General features: G+C 44.1%; 1 protein-coding gene across 1 annotated transcript in view; it reads right to left on the bottom strand.

Annotated features, from left to right (window-relative positions):
* The window catches only part of LSG1 (large 60S subunit nuclear export GTPase 1), a 126,170-nt gene extending 112,030 nt beyond the window's left edge, over positions 1 to 14,140 (bottom strand). Inside the window, exons 1-2 of the mRNA XM_086944287.1 lie at positions 13,915 to 14,140; positions 3,774 to 3,900 (exon numbers count right to left, since the gene is read on the bottom strand). Coding sequence (XP_086800413.1) covers positions 3,774 to 3,900; positions 13,915 to 14,010 — 223 coding nt within the window. The 5' untranslated portion in view covers positions 14,011 to 14,140. The remainder of the gene's footprint in view (positions 1 to 3,773; positions 3,901 to 13,914) is intronic.
* Positions 14,141 to 18,106: the final 3,966 nt, after the last annotated feature.

Here is an 18,106-nt window from a genome sequence, read left to right as displayed (position 1 = left end):
TCCAAGCTTCCGATTTCTGCTGACATTGCAACATTTCTGTTTAGTGCCACCCCCTTGTGACACCTACCTGTGACGTTTCTAGTACACACCTCTAGTTCACGCCTAGTCCGCGCCTACTGATTACGTACTAGTAACACGTGGATGCTGTTATCTTGTCTTCTCTCAGCTGTTACGCCTCCTATATTGGTTTCTATGGTGTAAATTAAGTATATAAGCTATGTATTGTCAATAAAACTTTGCTCTATCCCTTCCTGGACCCTTTGTGGTGCCAGGAACCTGATATCCAGTTCCGGAACGATTCCTTTTTAAGGAATAAAACCCCTAAGAACTCTAACACCACGGACTCTGTTTCTTTCTTTCCGATTGAGTTTTTATTGATTAAGTACTTACCTGCATAGAAATTAAGACGGTAAATTATATATTTACAACAAGCAGATTATAAAGAACTCCTCCGCAGACTCGACGGACCTCACAAACTTTAGGCCCATCTCGCTGCTTCCTTTCTCAGCAAAGGTAATTGAAAAGGCAGTCAACACCGAGCTAGCATACTTCATTGAAGCAAACAAAATCCTAGACAATTCCCAATCCAGATTCCGCAGCAACCACAGCACCGAGACCACCATCCTCGCCGCCAGAGACGACAGCCATGCCCTCCTCAAACAGGCCAAACTGCCGCTCTCACCCTCCTGGACCTATCAGCAGGCATCTGCACCGCCTCCCACAGCACACTAACCACCAGACTCCACGACGCTGCCATCTAAGGAAAGGCCCTAGACTGGATACGATCTTTCCTCCTGGGAAGAACACAGAGACTAAGACTCTCATCCTTCCTCTCAGAAACGACAGAGACCAGATACGGAGTACCCCAAGGATCCTCCCTCAGCCCCACCCTCTTCAACGTCTAGATGGCCCCCCTTGAAACCATAGGCTCAACATAGACTCCTATGCCGATGACACCCAACTGATTCTCTCCCTCACCAAGGAACCCAACGTTACCAGGCACAACTTCCAAGAAGGGATGACAGCTGTCGCGACCTGGATAAAGAGCAGCTGCCTGAAACTCATCTCAGAGAAACAGTGGTCCTCATCCTCTGCTCCACCCCCTTTGCATGGGACGACAGCTGGTGGTCCCCTACCCTCGGAAGCCCACCGACCCTGACAGACAATGCACGTAACCTCGGTATCATACTGGACTCATTGCTCACTATGAATCGCCAGATCAACACTGTCACAAAACATACAAATGGATACCCCGGACTCCAGGAAAATGGTCACTCACGCCCTCATCACGAGCAGACTCTACTACGGCAAAGCCCTTACGCTGGAATCAACAAAAAACTCCTCCGAATTCTCCAGACCATCCAGAATGCCGCAGCCAGACTAATAATAGATATCCCGTGGCACAACCACATCACCCAACACATTCGCGACCACCCCTGGCTCCCTGTCGAAAGAAGAATAACCTTAAATCTGCTTACACACGCCTACAAGGCCTTCGACAACATCGGACCCCAATACTTCAACAACCGCCTCTCCTTCCACACCCCCAAAAAGAAACCTCTACTCAGCCAACCTCGCCCTAGCCACCATCCCACGCTTCTACAGGAACAGAGCGGGTGGAAAGTTGTTCTCCTACATCGCCGCCAAGACCTGGAACGGTCTCCCCCTTCACCTCCGACTATGCTCGACAATTCAGCAAAGACATTGTTCTTTAAATGACCACAACAGAGTTGCAACCCCCCCCGCCCCCCGCCTTGAGAACCTAACAGGTGAGTAGTGCGCTTTACAAACCCCTGATTGATTGATTATATACAAGGGACTCAAAATGGTCTGCTTTAGACAGAATTGGACAGCATGAAATAAGAGACACGTCTATTAAGAAAAGACAACAGGGAATGCAGTCCAGTAGTTGCAGATGAGAAAATTCAGCATTCTATCAAAGAAGCTTGATACATACTACAGAATAATTAAGGATGTAGAAAAAAAGCTACTTACGTGGTACTGGGCCTGCAATGATTTCTAAAGTAAGGAGGGGCTGTATTAAAAAGTAGGCGAAATGAAAGTCTCAATTTATAGTTAGATGAGAAAGCTTTGTTCCAGATTCACCCATCTGTAATGGCAAAATGCACCCTAAAGCTGATACGGTATGTATCACTTAAATTCTCCATCAAATCACATGCTGCCAAGAAACCAAATGCAGCCTGGTATGAAGTAATGTAATAATTTATCAAATAGTTAATAAAAAACATATCCATGTCTAACAAGAACAGTACGTAAATTATAAAACAGAAATCGGATCTAAAACAAATAATAATTCACCCCTAGCATACCAAGCTTTGAATCCACAAGAAATAAAATTCATTTATGTAGCAGTCACCAATTGCAATCACAAATACGCAATCTACAAATATATGCACAAATAAAATAGAAACTGCATCTGCAGTACCTCAAATCTCATGCACAAGAGGGATTCAGGTGGTACAGAAAACTTACATTCCTCTATCAGGGAAGGACAGATGCAGATTAACTAACCACATTCAAACTTATAATCACACAATGTGTACCTGCCCGCTCTGTTTGGAAACAAAGCCTATGCGCTTCTAAATTCAGCAATGGATACCGATACAAATCTATGTCTAAGAATCATGAAATTAGTGATTTGTGTAAACAAAACACCCAGATATTTTGTTTCCAGTCCTCCAAAAATACGGCAACATAGTACCAATATTTCCCTCTGTGCGTACTAAAGTTATGCCTTCTGGAACATAGCTGCGATAAACATTGCAAGTTTTAGTCGTTTTTCAGGGGGGGTCATAGAAATGTCTTTTGTATTCCAAGCTCACACCTGGCACCAATGAAACCACCCTTCATGTTTTAGGGAAAATTCAACCACCCATTCTGGTAAAAAAATAATGTCCCCCTGCATGGCTGCACCTACACGACGGTGATGATGAAACCATAAACATGCCTGGGAAAGAAAATAGTTAATCTCCAGAATATTCAGCAGCATCAAAAACCTAGCCCCTGCAAGATTGGAGCTCCAAACTTACTAGGGTGGAAAAACCTTGAGCCAAGCATTCTCAACCATTCCTCTAAATAGCACACCGGTAACACTCTCCTCCGGCAACTCCAGAAACAAACCCAGTAACAATCAGAAAATGTATCAATGGATTAAAGAATCTAACTTAGTGAGGATCACACTCCATCTCAGAAGAGAGCTACTGGAAGTATTTCTTCCCACTAAAATCAGCTCCATTATGCTCCCTTCCATTGGCGAAACAATAATTTATATGTAAACTTGGAATAAATCAGTAAGGCATGCTGGACTCAAGTGTAATTCATGCAGGAAATAGAGTTGACAATGCAACGAGGTAAAGAAATTAGGGTTTGACCTGAAATTTTGTGGTGAGGTATGTGGGGCCCAGTCAAAACCATGCACAATCTTGAATACTGCAGAGGTAGAACAATGGGTCAGGCTGGGTGGCCGAGATGGCCCTAATATGCTGTAAATTTATTTTGAGCATGAAGGCGTCTACCACAAGCAAGATACAAGTACAAAACCATGAATTTTAAATGAAAAGCAATAACAGTGTTAATTAGTCTTGGCATTAGCCAAAGAAACAACTTAAAACACTCTTTTTAGAAGGTCTTTATCCGCTCAGTAGAAAAAGCCTCAAACACTAGAAACACTTGCTTAGTATTTTCACAAGAAGGGTCCGACATTGCTGGTCTTGTTTTTCCTTAGTTGGATTTAAGTAGAAACATTTTTTTACCAGCAACAAATTCTGTTCCTGCCAGCTCTGCAGTTGCAAGAAAATCATCCAGCGAGCTTTGTTCGGTCACAGACTGCAGATTCAACCGACCCCAGTCATAGCCATCATTGAGTTCACTCGTGTGGAGCTGCAAAGACAGAACACTTGATTTAATGTGGTCATCTTTTAAATGAACACAAACATACAACAGGACGAAATGTTCAATAGCTGTATAAGCGCTTCCAAAATTAAAAACATAATGCCCACTGCGGTATTTTGTTAACCTAGTAAAAGGATCCGACATACACTCGATGTGGTTGCAATTGAACGAAGAAGCTGCTGTGTTCAATTGAAGCAACTTTTAATGTAGCTGGCAGGAAATGTAAACTATTCACTGTTTCAGGTAAGTATGAAATAAAATATAGCAACCCACAACCACAAAACCCTCCTAGTTAAAATAGTACCCCCATGTTAAATTAGATAAGTCACAATTACAGTCAAGTCGAGTTCCTCTTCCAGTAAAAAAAAAAAATCTTCATATTAAGGTGTAGAAAGCTGAGAGTAAATGATGAGGAAGGAGGCTGATATTGTAATGGTAACAGAGGGAAAGTGAAGGAGCCTTTTCCTTTGACTTAACCTTCTGGGTAGGAGCCAGTACCTAAAAGTGTTGGAAAAAACAGAAGAAAGCAGTACTACACGTTCCCACTGTTCACGAACAAAAAATAACTGGAAATAATGCATAACAGTGCCTCAGGCCAGAAAAGGGAGGGAAACCCAGCTTATTAACCAGGAGCCACTGCTTCTCTGTACATTGGGAAAAGAATAGCAAGTCATGGAAATCACAGAGTTTCTTGCGTATCTGGTTCCAAGGAGGCATAGCGTGCATATGGATTCCCCAGGAATGCATTTATTTCTAATATTGATTCTTCCTAAGAACCAGTTCCAAAGATGATAACTTACACAGGATTGAACCCTACTCTAAAAAGGAAAAAAAATATTGAATGCAAAGGTTTACACTACACTTAATCCCAGAGAAGTCATATAGGCATTACTTTGCTCTAATGTTTTTACCCCTTCTCTACCATTCTAGAAAGGGGGCAATGGTAGTGCTGTAATTAATTTCACTGTAGGGGCGACGGCCAGCAACCTTGAGCTGATAAAGCCAAAAGAGCTGTGAAAAATTGAAGAGGCCTTAAAGACCCACGTTCCCAAATAAGGTAAACCATATCATTGGAAGCACATCTCTGATATACGACCCTTGAATTGGACAATACTCTGTTTTTGAACTTTGCGTGCTCAGGATATTAGTTATTGTGATTGAGCCCACATTTGGAGGCACATATACAGGGTTGTTTGGTGGCCGGCTCTATTCTCTAGACTAGAGCACCTGTGATGTAGGATACTGACCTCTATACCCCTTCCTTTACACACTGATGAGCTCCCTGGTCTTTGGCCTGGCTACCACTCCTTCTGGTGACTCAAAAAATAGAATAATATTTAATAAACTATTTAACACCAAAACGACAAAAGTCTATCAAGTAGAACCGGAAATTCACAAGGTCTATTAAGGTAAGCATAGTGCTTAAAAGTACAAAAGGTGTGTAAGAACAACAGGAGTAAACCCATAGACCACGTTGGGATGGGTGTGAAGTATGAAGATTAACAATTCCCAACAGGTTTCAATTTGAGGCAGTTAAGTAATGTATGCAGTCTGCTTTACATGAACAAGATACAAGGAGGCTTGTGTGGTTTAAAAGCTTGTTATTGACCAAATCAAAGGAGGGTGTTTCACATGGAAATACAGTTGAACAGCACTGTACAGAGGCAATCATGTGACAACCCGAGGGCACTTGGTGAGTGAAGAATATAAACAATTGGTGAAAAGTGAAGACGCAAGTGCTGTAAGTGAACAGCGTGAAGTGACAAGAAAGTAATACAGTGATGGCTCCGCAGGATTAAGTTACAATCACTTAAATCATGGAACAAACATTGTTACAGGAGCACAAAACGTAAAATGCGCCCAAGAATTGCGCTGTGATGTCGACTGCGTTTCGATCCCCGTGAGTCGGGACCGTCATCAGGACAGGGTTGTCGATGTCAGGCAGTGTAGATCACGTAGTGTTGATCACGTGGGTCACTGGACACCCAGGCGATGTCTGCAGTTATGGCGTCTGGGTATAATGTGCGCAGTCGTCGGCTGGTCCGAATGGGCCGCGCCTGAATGAAGCAAGGCGGCCAGGGGCGCTGAGGGCTCTGGAAGCGTAGAAGCGGGATCGACCCGCTTCTACGCTTCCAGATCCCTCAGCGCCCCTGGCCGCCTTGCTTCATTCAGGCATGTGCGCAGTCGTCGGCTGGTCCGAATGGGCCGCGCCTGAAAGAAGCAAGGCGGCCAGGGGCGCTGAGGGCTCTGGAAGCGTAGAAGCGGGATCGACCCGCTTCTACGCTTCCGGATCCCTCAGCGCCCCTGGCCGCCTTGCTTCATTCAGGCGCGGCCCATTCGGACGTGCCGACGACTGCGCACATTATACCCAGACGCCGTAACTGCAGACTTCGCATGGGCGTCCAGTGACCCACGTGATCAACACTACGTGATCTACACTGCCTGACATCAACAACCCTGTCCTGAAGACGGTCCCGACTCACGGGGATCGAAACGCCGTCGACATCACAGCGCAATTCTTGGGCGCATTTTACGTTTTGTGCTCCTGTAACAATGTTTGTTCCATGATTTAAGTGATTGTAACTTAATCCTGCGGAGCCATCACTGTATTACTTTGTCACTTTGCGTCGTTCACGCTGTTCACTTTCAGCACTTGCGTCTTCACTTTTCACCAATTGTTTATATTCTTCACTCACCAAGTGCCCTCGGGTTGTCACATGATTGCCTCTGTACAGTGCTGTTCAACTGTATTTCCATGTGAAACACCCTCCTTTGATTTGGTCAATAACAAGCTTTTAAACCACACAAGCCTCCTTGTATCTTGTTCATGTAAAGCAGACTGCATACATTACTTAACTGCCTCAAATTGAAACCTGTTGGGAATTGTTATTGTTCATAAAAGTACAAAGGGCCACTGATGGTCATCTGGTCATGCAAGGGAGTGATACCTTCACTCAAAGGGAGCTTCTCAGCGATTTTTTGAAGGCTGGAGTTGCTCCAGGGTTGTTGGAGTCCTTGTAGGTTTCAGGGCGGCACAGCAGCAGTGATCGTCGAGTCCTTACAGCTGGCAGGGTTTTGAGCCTTCTCTTTATGCAGCAGGGTTTTCTGTTCTCACAATGCAGCTCTTCTTTTGTCCTGGACTTTTTTGGCCCGATGAATCGGAGGTTCAGTTTTCAAGGAGCCAACTAAATACTGCATCTAGGTGTGTTACAAGGGGACACCTGAATAGACCTGATCTACTTCTATTAATAGAATAGAAGTAGATCAGGTCAGCTTTGTACAGGGGTGACAGGGGGCAGAAAACATCTAAAGAATTGTGCAGGTTGTTAGCATAACAAAGTTGAAGGGGACCAGGTCTTCCCTGATTACGATGGGTTCTGAAAAAGCTATTGATATGGTGGCAATTCCTTGAAGTGGTCCTATATAAAATAAAGATAGGACTTAAAATAAAAGGTTGGATATTAAGTAATTATTGTTCCCCAACAGTTCAAGTCAAGGTTATAAAATAATTATCTACAGGGAGGCAATAGACATGGGGCCCCCTTTCCCCTATTTCATTTGCTCTTGTGATTGAAAATTCTGCATCCTTCATCCAGAAAAGTGATGGTTTGTGGGCATACAACATGAAATTAGCCTATTACGGAGATTGCCACTACACTCCTAGACCTAATGGAGGTCCTCAAAGACTGACACGTTCTCTGGTTTCAAAATTAACTAATATCAATCCACTAGAAATGGGAGTATCAGGGGTAGTATGTCTAGACATATTGAAATACTATTTTACACAGCCCATTAACCACATGGCTGCTGCGGGGATTTTTGCCCTGCGCTGCAGATCCTTGAATCCCATTATTCATGACGAGCTCAGCTCGTCATCAGCACTCGACACCCGTGGGTGATGACGAGCTGAGCTCGTCATCAGCAGCAAAAGGGTTAAAGAATGAATTTTTTTTTCCCCAAAGTCTGAGAAAATATGCATATAGTTTTCTAATTATATATATATATATATATATATATATATATATATATATATATATATACACATACATACACACACTACTATTATAAAGAGAGAAATGTGTCCTTTGAGCCAGGTAAACTCGAAAAGTACACCACCAATCCAAACACCCTATACATCTTTGAAAACGTCAGGGCAAGCAGAAGGACATAGGCTATATAAAAATAAAAAATATCCGTTCTTTAAAAAATTTACAAATAAAAAAAAATATTCCCTTGGAAGTAGCGGCGGCCGCGACGTGCGTGATAACATCGGGAGCGCGGGGAGGAGCGGCGTCCAGTAGCAAGAGGAAGAGCGGCCAACATGAGCGCGGGGAGGAGCTGCGGACAGGCGGGGAGGAGCGGACATGCGGTGAGGAGCAGCGAGAAGCGGGGGAGCAGTGGAGCGGTAAACTCAGCAGCGCGGGGAGGAGCGGCGGATGAGGTAAGTGAAGCAGCCGCGGGTGCGCATCAAGGGACGGGCGGAGGCCATGAACACTGAGTGCTCAAAAAGCATTTTCCTCAAAGTCGGGACGTCGGGGGAAACAAAGCGTGGGCAGAAGCGGCCAGGACCAACAAAACGGATGCTCTGCTGCGCCTCTCCTGCTGCGATGCTGCCCCCAGCCCCTTCTGCCCCGGGCAACGCCGGGGCGGGCTGCTAGTGTGTGTATATATATATATATATATATATATATATATATATATCCGAATTGGGAAAATAAATCGCCATTCTACATTAGGGGAGTAATGCTAACACTGCTTACCTAGATACCTCGGGAATCTCAAACAAAGAGAATCAGAATACAAAATTAGGATAAGATACTATCTTGCAACTCAAAGTCTACACCACATCGACCTAGCTACCTCAAATCAGTGTTGGAGATGTGGTGCAGAAGATAAAAATGATGTTACATATATGGTGGGAATGTACAAAAATCCAGATATATTTCAAAGAAATATGTATATATATATATATATATATATATATATATATATATCTACATACACCTGTGCATCCAGACCCCAGAATGCATTTTCCTAAATATAAGCCAAACAGTCCAGACAGGAGGGATTAAGCTACAAATACCACGATTACCCCTATGTTACCTATCTTAGGCACACTCACCCCACTGCATGAATCTCAATGCATTATGATTTGCTTTTCTTTTTCATTGTTTTTTTATTTTTATTTTCCAAATAAGCAGAGGGAACCCCCTGTAAAACACGTTTTCATGTTTCATGTGTTTGTTTACTTAATAGCACAACCATGTCAGTCTCGTATCTGATACATTTTGAGCACCAATTTTTTGTGGGTCACAATTTTACTTATTTTTAATTTCTTTTTTTTACTGTTACTCGTCTGTTCTCCCTAACTTGACAATTTCACTTCCTTCTCCCGTTGGACTCCTTCCCTTGTTTGACTTTTCTGCTCTCCCACTTCAAGGAATCTTGCCAAATACAAGGAAAGGAGAGCAGTAAGATGAGGCTTGCAGCGTTGAACCAATGTGAGCAACACTGGCCATTTTCCATTCATCCTAAGGCCTAACTGTAGGGTTTGAAGCAAAGTCACTGTTCTTCCGACCCATGCATGTTTTAGAGTTTCAAAACACTTTGTGTGTACGTTCATGTACAGAGAGCAACCATCATAATACTGCCACTGATCTAATGGCAGTGACATGCTTTTCTCGGCATGGTCATTCATGCCTAGTGTGGTAGAAAGTAGACAAGGGCCCTCTGCACAGACAACAAATCATACATGTGTGTAACCAATGTGCTTGGAATGTCAAATAAGACAATAAGGGTTATGAGGAGTAGGAATCACATAACGTCCATACTTGTAGACATTAGATGTTGAGAGTGAGTTGTCAGAGAAACAAAGTCTGGATAGAAGTGTAACAGTGATTGGCATAGTCTGTACTAACAAGACTACTACTTCCCGAAGGAACACTTCTTTGTAATCTTAGAACAACAGATTGAGAAAAAAATAAGGATCTAAACCACGATTTAAATTTTGCATGCAGCTCTGAGAGGACAGTAAATAGATCACTGCTATATTAGATGGATTGCAACATATGAACTGAAGCACCAAAATGATCTGTGTCAAAAATTGTAGCCCAATTAACTATCCTCATAAAATACAAATATGTGATCTGAGTTTTATACAATTTGCTTGGCGGCAGGCACATTACTCCTATGAGCCACTTTATGAGTCAAAACTGTGACCAGATAACACAGAGCTCTCCCAGAACTGTATTACACACCAGAGCTATCTTACTGCTAGTATAATCATCTCAAAAAATGCTGGGCGCTCAAAGATCTCTGAAGCAGGTGTCTTAACTGTAATATATTTTGAAATGCAGCCTGTGACCAATTAAATAGGCTAGAACGGATTTACTGTCACAGTTGTCAGAATCCCTTTCAGGGGGACTTAGGAGCTACTGGGTTAACAGTGGTGATTGAGGCCTTTTATTCCGGATGATCGACCTAGTACGAGTCTTGTGCAAATGGACCAAGTACCCAATCTGCACATGGCTCTCTGTGGTAGTTGTGGTTCAGCAGTAACGGCTCTCTCAGAAGCAATGTAGATACAGGTCAGTGAACAAGACTCATAATTCAAAGTGAAAACAGTACAACAAATAAATCAAATTCCAGTCCAATACTTGCCGATATAGAAAAAGAACGAATTTTATTTCTAACTCTAACCATGCAAAAGTATAAGACATTCAGAAGCAGCACTGCAATCCCCCTTGAGGTTGAGGCTTTAGTGTTTCTGAAAAAAATCCCTGTCCCACCATCTTTTGTGTAACATGTTAGGGGTTATTCCCCATTCACTGGGGGCGGCATCCAGGGAATGCAAACTATAATGCTGTATTCAAGAGATTTACCTTTGACCCTTAAGGAACTAGTCAAAAGTGTCTATTGTCCAGCATCACCATTAGAAGCAAGCTACCTAGGACCCCAAAGTCCCGGTTTCAGTCTTACCCGCTCCAGTAGTATGGCAGTGGTGCAGAGTGCCCTCTTCGCAGGTGCTCACATATCCGGATCTTGTACGGTGAAGTCGGGCAACTTGCAGTGAATGCGACAGTACCCAGTTTCACAGTCTCTTTTTTTCACGCAGCACTGACAGTTCATTCCAGTGATCAGAGCCGCAGTGGGGGCTGGGTGCAGGTGTGATCCTTCGGCTCCACACCATAGCTCATGCGAGGATTAGACGTTTTCAGTGGCATCTTGGTAAACCTTGGGGAATCTGTCAGATACAGGTCACACAATGCAGACTCGACTCGCTGGTCAGAGAAGTAGTCTTTTGGTCCGGGTGACGACTCAAACCTTTGGCCAAAGTGGTACTGGCAGCCCCTTTTGGACTACAGGGTTGCCATGGTACTCACGATCCAGGCGCAGGCTCACTTTATGCGATCACCCTCACTCTCCTGGCATATGGGGTCACTGATTATGGCAGTCTACAGTCAAGTCCAGTCTCCAGTTCACCGTGAACTCCTCCGGTATAAAGGGTCACAGCAGGGGTGCAGCCTGGAGCTTACCAATCCGTGCTTCTGGTATGCCTCAGAACAAGACAGCTCTCTCCTGGCATACAAGGATCACAGAGCAGATACTGCTCATGAGCAATGGCCCAATCGGTGCAGTCTCACACCTCGCTTGGGGAATCCTTGTGCTGGACTTCCCACTGGACCTCACTCCCTCCCATGCTCTTCTCTTCCTCACAGGTCAAACTGGTCATGGCAAGCAGGCGACAGTACTCCAGGTCAGGAGATCTTGGTTTCCTGGGTGATGTCCCCTAACCCAGCAGGGAGACTAGCAATTGTTGGCCCAAAGTCCTGGTCACAGGCAGAAGTCTTATAGAGCGCTCCCTCCTTACACAGCTCATCAGGCTGCTTTGCTTAGCAGACGAACATTTTTGGGGGACTCAACCTACGCTTCTTATAGTCATTTTCCAGACACCAAATTTGATTTAGGGTCTGAGTCTTATGATGGGGTTCTGCTTATTTTGAAGCACTAACCACATATGTACTACAAGGTGCTGCTGTATTCCTATACTGTACTTTTCCCAGGCACATTTTCATCCAGCACAGAGTCACTACTACTCCTGCGCAGCACGTCATATCTATCCGATGTAGGCCATGGGGTGAGTTTAGCACACAGCAGCTGAACTTTTAAATAGGTGAGTGAGTCTGTAGACCCTATACTAGCACAAAAGGAAAGGGAGGTAGAGGGAGGAAAGGGCACAGGCTCACCCTCCAATTACTTTAGTCAACAGAAGATCTCTGACAGGAGTTGATAGGTACACCTTAACACATTGCGTTTGGGTATCCTAGTATTTCCACCCCATATTTTAATGTTACCACCTGGAAGCAAGAATAAAATTTATTTAAAGCTTACTAGGCAGGTATTTTTAACCATTCACTTATACCACTCCACTATCACACCAGCACCACACATAGTCAAACTATAAGTGCTCCTACGTAATTCGTCAGTCGCAGAACGCCCCAGTCCGTAGAGGACTGGGATGGCCCCTATGATGAAGCATGTCACCATGGGGCAACCCTGGTGAGTGAGGGGACACCAAGAAAAAGAGCAATTCTCTTTTTCCATTTACTATACCTACCAGTCCAACCCCAATGAGTGTTGTGTATGAAACTATAGTTAGTGGCTAGGCTTCTTGATTTCTGTAGACCCCATTCCAGTGACACAGGGTAACATGTTCCTGTTCACTACTACTGATCACTACACAGTGAAGTAGTGTGGCTCACTGGTTAGAGGCGGCAGACCCGAGAGCAGAGGACGGCCCGGGACCAGGGTTCGATTCCCGGCGCGGCAGGGTTCTGGACCAGGGTCAGCGGACTCGATAATTCTCTCGCCTCGGTGCCCACTCTGATCAGTGATCACACTCGGCAACTCTGGGCATTAGCTTGCCTCATCTTCACTAACGGCCCCACCAGACCGCCGGGGATTCCTGGTCTCACCCTGGAGATACCCATGAAGGAACCATCTCTCAGGGAAGCCAGGAAGGGTTTTGCAGCGGTCGAAGCGCCTTGGGACCCTCCGGGTAAGTAGTGCGCTATATAAATGCCTATACATACATGCTGCCACCACCGCACTTGTGCTGTCTAACTCCTGGTGAAGGTGGTAGCCTTTCACCACTATGAGTGTAGCTCTTTGGGCACCCCTCCTGGTGAAAAAGACTGCAAACAGCGAGACAGGCTTATGCTATGGCGCGCTCGCATGACCCGTTAGCCTATGACAAAATAAATAAAATCAGCAGTAGGGATCCAGACAATAATACAGTTGGGAACTCAGGGGACATGTCATTACCATGCAGAGAACTTGCCTTTGTTGCCAATTTCTTTGCAGCAGATTTGTTTTGAAACAAATGCAAAGCGGACTGTCAGACTCTGCTTTTCAAGCTTTTCCCCAAGTGACTCCACTCCGTTTCCTCTGCCACACTTTGACAACCAGCTTATGGGCTCCCGGAATACAACGTTTTTAATTACGGCACAGACTACAATAAAACTGTTTATTAAATAAATGCAATGAATTAAAAAGCTAGCACAAACTAAAAGTATGTCAAGGACGAAGGTTGTCAGATCACTCAAAGTGTTATTTATCAAGTGCAGCAGACCAATTTAACACAACTTCATCCAGTAAGTCATGATTTGTTAAAGGACAGTCAGGAAAATTGAAACTTGGCGCGTGGGGCGATTAAGCAAACTATAAAGACCATAAAGCACTAGCTGCCAGCTGACCATATGATAACATGCCTGACGTCAGCCAGTCCAGACTGCAGTGCACTATGCTCCACGCGTGTCATGCAGAAAGCGAAACTACAATTCTCAGAATTTAACAAGATCTTGGTCAATAAAGTACTCAGCGACTGAAGTTGCAACAAGAAGTATTAAACGATAAAGTGTCTCTTTAACTCACTGCGTGTTCTATTACGTCAGTGACATTTGCTCCTTAAGCAGCGCACGTGTACCGAGGAGAGTAACTCACCCAGGAGTCCTTGCTCTTCTGGCCTCGGTTCGACAAGTTCCTTTCTTTAATGATGGCTCGACCGAGCCCGCTCCCGGCTGCCTTTTTCTTCCCCATGTTCAGTCCGCAACGACTTGAGTGCCAGTAAACGTTCGGAGGAAGGCGGGCCTAGGAGGACCGGAAGTAGTTCTAAAAATGCCTTCTGTGAGAACAGTCACCCAGCATGCACCGCGAGGCTTCTTCATTCGTGGCTCTCGAGCCAACCTTGATTGATGTACAGTCCGGAAAACAAACGTGCCAAGTGGGAAGAGCGCGCTATCGTATTTTTACTATTAAAAAGAAAGCTCCGATAAAGATGTAATTTTTTCAATAGCTACAGGTAGACAACCAAAGCAGGCATACGTCTGTAAAAACGCCACTTAATTGATTAGATGAGTCCAATTTGCCTCATTAATTTTGGTTCATCACAATGTGCTAATATATTGACGTTCGATTTTCTTCTGTAATATAAAACAGAATAAATGGGTGTCGAAGATGGCCACCGGGCTGACTTTAATTTGGGCGAAGTTACGTCACTGATTTTTCAATAGCTAGACTGCTCTAGCGACGTATCAGTAGTAACAAGCATTGGAATAGCCAATAGGTCTCGACTTTGGGACCTTATAAGTGTTAGCCATGCAGCACATTCTCCTGGAACTGTCCCACCTGGAATTGAAGCGCTGTGCAATTGAACATACCTTCTGGCTTCTGTCATAACATAGGCTAAATTGGGACATGTGCTGTTTTCTTATCGGTTTAATAAGGTTGTTGCTGATGCGTCTGTAAAGACGAGGCAGGGTTTAATCCAACCTTTTTAAGGATAAATCCAAATAATACAGGTGAGTGCCAGGTGAGACGCTTCCCTCCAAGTCCTCCTGTACAACTGACACCAATTAGAACCACACAACATCATACATATTGTAACATTCTAAATGACATACTGCCTCGAGCATTTAAAGAAATACAGCATTAATAATAAAAATAACAATACAACACATTCCCCCCTATAACAAAGAAGAGAGCGACAGTAGAAAAGAAGAAAGAAAGAAGAAAACAACATGAAATAAAATATATATATATATATATATATACAAGTTACATAACATACCCTTTTAGCCAACCAGGTGAAACTCTTGTTCTTTTTCCCTGAGCAGCTTCAACAACATCAGAATTGCAATCACCAATACCCCCCCCCCTCCCTTACAGGAAGAAGAAACACCCTCCCCCTTTAGGCACTTTAAAAGGTTTCTTAACCCGTACCCAATCACCTACATGAATTTCAACATCCTAGGCACCATGATGTCTGTCATAAAACTCCTTGTTTTTAGCGTGAACTACCTCCAGTTCTTTCCTAACCTCCACCGGAGACCATTGTGCAACCTTTCCATCCAAAAGCCATCCAGGATTGGCCTTGCATCTTCGTAATCTCCCTCTCATCATCACAAACGGAGATAATCCAGTACTGGTTTGAGAAGTAATCCTGTAAAACCAAACAGCCTTTTGCACTTGAACCTTCCATTCCAAATTCTGGTTAATTGCCGCCTGAATAATCCCCTTAATCACCCTATTGAATTTTTCCACTGTGCCATTTCCACTTGGATTATATAAAGCCGTAGTTCTATGTCTGACACCACACTTCTCAAAATAACTTTTCACCAAATTTGACATGAACTGTACCCTGTTGTCTGTCAAAATACAGACAGGTAAACCTTCCATAATAAAAATGCTATCTAAAAACGTAATAATTAAACAACAGGGGGTGGTGATGGACAGAGTTTCTGAATTAAGCAGAATACTCTCACCCAGTCAAGAGATCAGGGCTTAATCCAACACCGTTTTTTAGCTCACTGCACCATCCCAGCTCAGAACCTTTTTTGTCCACCACAAGCGTGGAAGGGTATACTCAGACGTGAGTCCCTTGCTCATTGCACCATCAGGATTCAAGCAAGCCGGGCCGAAGACGGTTGAAATGCCAGAAACCGGTCCCCGGAAGCTTGTTTCCTTCCCAGTGAAAGAATTGGCTTGGTAGTTTGGTTTGCCCTGTTCCCATGATGCACTGGGCCAGGGACAGACTAATTTGCATATAGCCAGGTTCTGAGCGGGGATGATGCAGTGAGCTAAAAAACGGTGTTGGATTAAGCCCTGATCTCTTGACTGGGTGAGAGTATTCTGCTTAATTCAGAAACTCTGTCCATCACCACCCCCTGTTGTTTAATTATTTTGTCCACCACAAGCGTGGAAGGGTATACTCAGACGTGAGTCCCTTGCTTATTGCACCATCAGGATTCAAGCAAGCCGGGCTGAAGATGGCTGAAATGCCAGAAACCGGTCCCCGGAAGCTTGTTTCCTTCCCAGTGAAAGAATTGGCTTGGTAGTTTGGTTTGCCCTGTTCCCGTGATGCACTGGGCCAGGGACAGACTAATTTGCATATAGCCAGGTTCTGAGCTGGGATGGTGCAGTGAGCTAAAAACCAGTGTTGGATTAAGCCCTGATCTCTTGACTGGGTGAGAGTATTCTGCTTAATTCAGAAACTCTGTCCATCACCACCCCCTGTTGTTTAATTATCTAAAAACTTAAGCACAATCTGTGTGTCAATTTTATCCACAAAACTTACAATGGGCCACTTAGTGAATAAATCTATAGCCACCAAACCAAATTCCTTCATTTCACCAATAGGTCCAACAATATCCACAGCCACAGTATCCCACGGAAGATCAGGAATTAAACCTTCACTCATGCTGGGTTTTAAAGTCTTAAGAGTTTTATCAGCAGAATTACAAACATCACAACTTCTAACAAAATTTCCCGTGTCCCTATCAATTCCTGGCCACCAAAACATATTTTTCACCATTAACTTACTTCTTACAATGCCAAAATGTCCCTCATGACACAACTCTAAAACTTTCTTTCTCAGAGAAACAGGAGGAACCACCCCATCACCCCTAAAGAGTACATCTTTTTCAATAGATAATTCCAACCTGACTTCCCAAAAAGCACACAAATCTCCTTTTACGAAATTCTTTTTAGGCCAACCTTGACAAATGTAAGACATAACATCTTTCAAAATCTGATCTTTATCTTGTTCCTCCATCCATTGCTGACTACTGATGGCAGACACACCTGAATCATGCACTAGAGCTACACTAAAATTTCCCCAAGGGTCATCAACACATTCCTCAAGCGGAGATGGTAACCTAGATAAACAGTCTGCAATAAGATTTTCTCTCCCTGGTAGATACACCATCTTATAAATGTACTCTTTCATGCGCATAGACAGTCTGGCAAGTCTTGCCGAAGCCCCTGAAATTCCTTCACATGATAAGATTTTAATCAGTGGTCGATGATCAGTTCGAATGATCACAGGTTTGCCCCATACAAAAGCTCTAAAGTGTTCCAAGGCCCATGCGCAAGCCAACGCTTCCCTCTCAATAATAGGGTACCTACTCTCAGCAGGAGACAACGCCCTAGATGCAAATAAAATTATCCGTTCTTTGCCATCCAAATCTTCCTGTGACAGTACTGATGGAGCAAGGATTTGCCCGTAAAGCGCCTTGCTCGTATGCAAAACCCTTGTCTAAACTGCATAATAATATTAACCTCGTTATTCGTCATTTATAAAGCGGTTTCCCAACACGCGGGTGTCCCCAGGATGCTTGCTTGTTTGTCCTTTCATACTAAAACGAAGCTTGCACTGAAAATGGCTGCTTTGCCGAAATTCAGTCTGCGCATGCGTCGGTCATACCCATGTGATGTGACGCACTCGCATTCTGGAGGGATTCTGTGCTCATGCGCATTGATGCTAAAAATGGCCGCTTGTCTCTCACCACGCTCTCTGCTTACTGCAGCCGCTTTAGCCTATCTGTCTTTTCGCACTAATCTTTAACGCTATAGTCATTATAAAGTAAGGGTTGGTTAAGTTTTATCTTGGTATACAGTGCGATCATTTTTATGTATGATTTTAATTTGTTTTCGCTTACTTTTCATGTACTGCGTCTTTGTGGGCTGGGGCAATCATGAGCGGAGCCATACTTGAAGCTCTGCTGGGCACCGTCACATGACCGGAGAAAGTTCCAACTGCGCAGAAGCTAAATCTAGCCAGCTGGCTCCTGAAGCACAATGCGCCTGGGAACCTCGCTGGGAATACGGAGTCTTACCTTGAAAGAAGCAATACTGT

This window comes from Lissotriton vulgaris, chromosome 11 (genome assembly GCF_964263255.1).
Source record: "Lissotriton vulgaris chromosome 11, aLisVul1.2, whole genome shotgun sequence".
In the NCBI taxonomy this organism is placed as follows: domain Eukaryota; kingdom Metazoa; phylum Chordata; class Amphibia; order Caudata; family Salamandridae; genus Lissotriton; species Lissotriton vulgaris.
The sequence above is the reverse complement of the archived record's forward strand: the minus strand, read 5'-3'. Positions and strand labels throughout refer to the sequence as shown.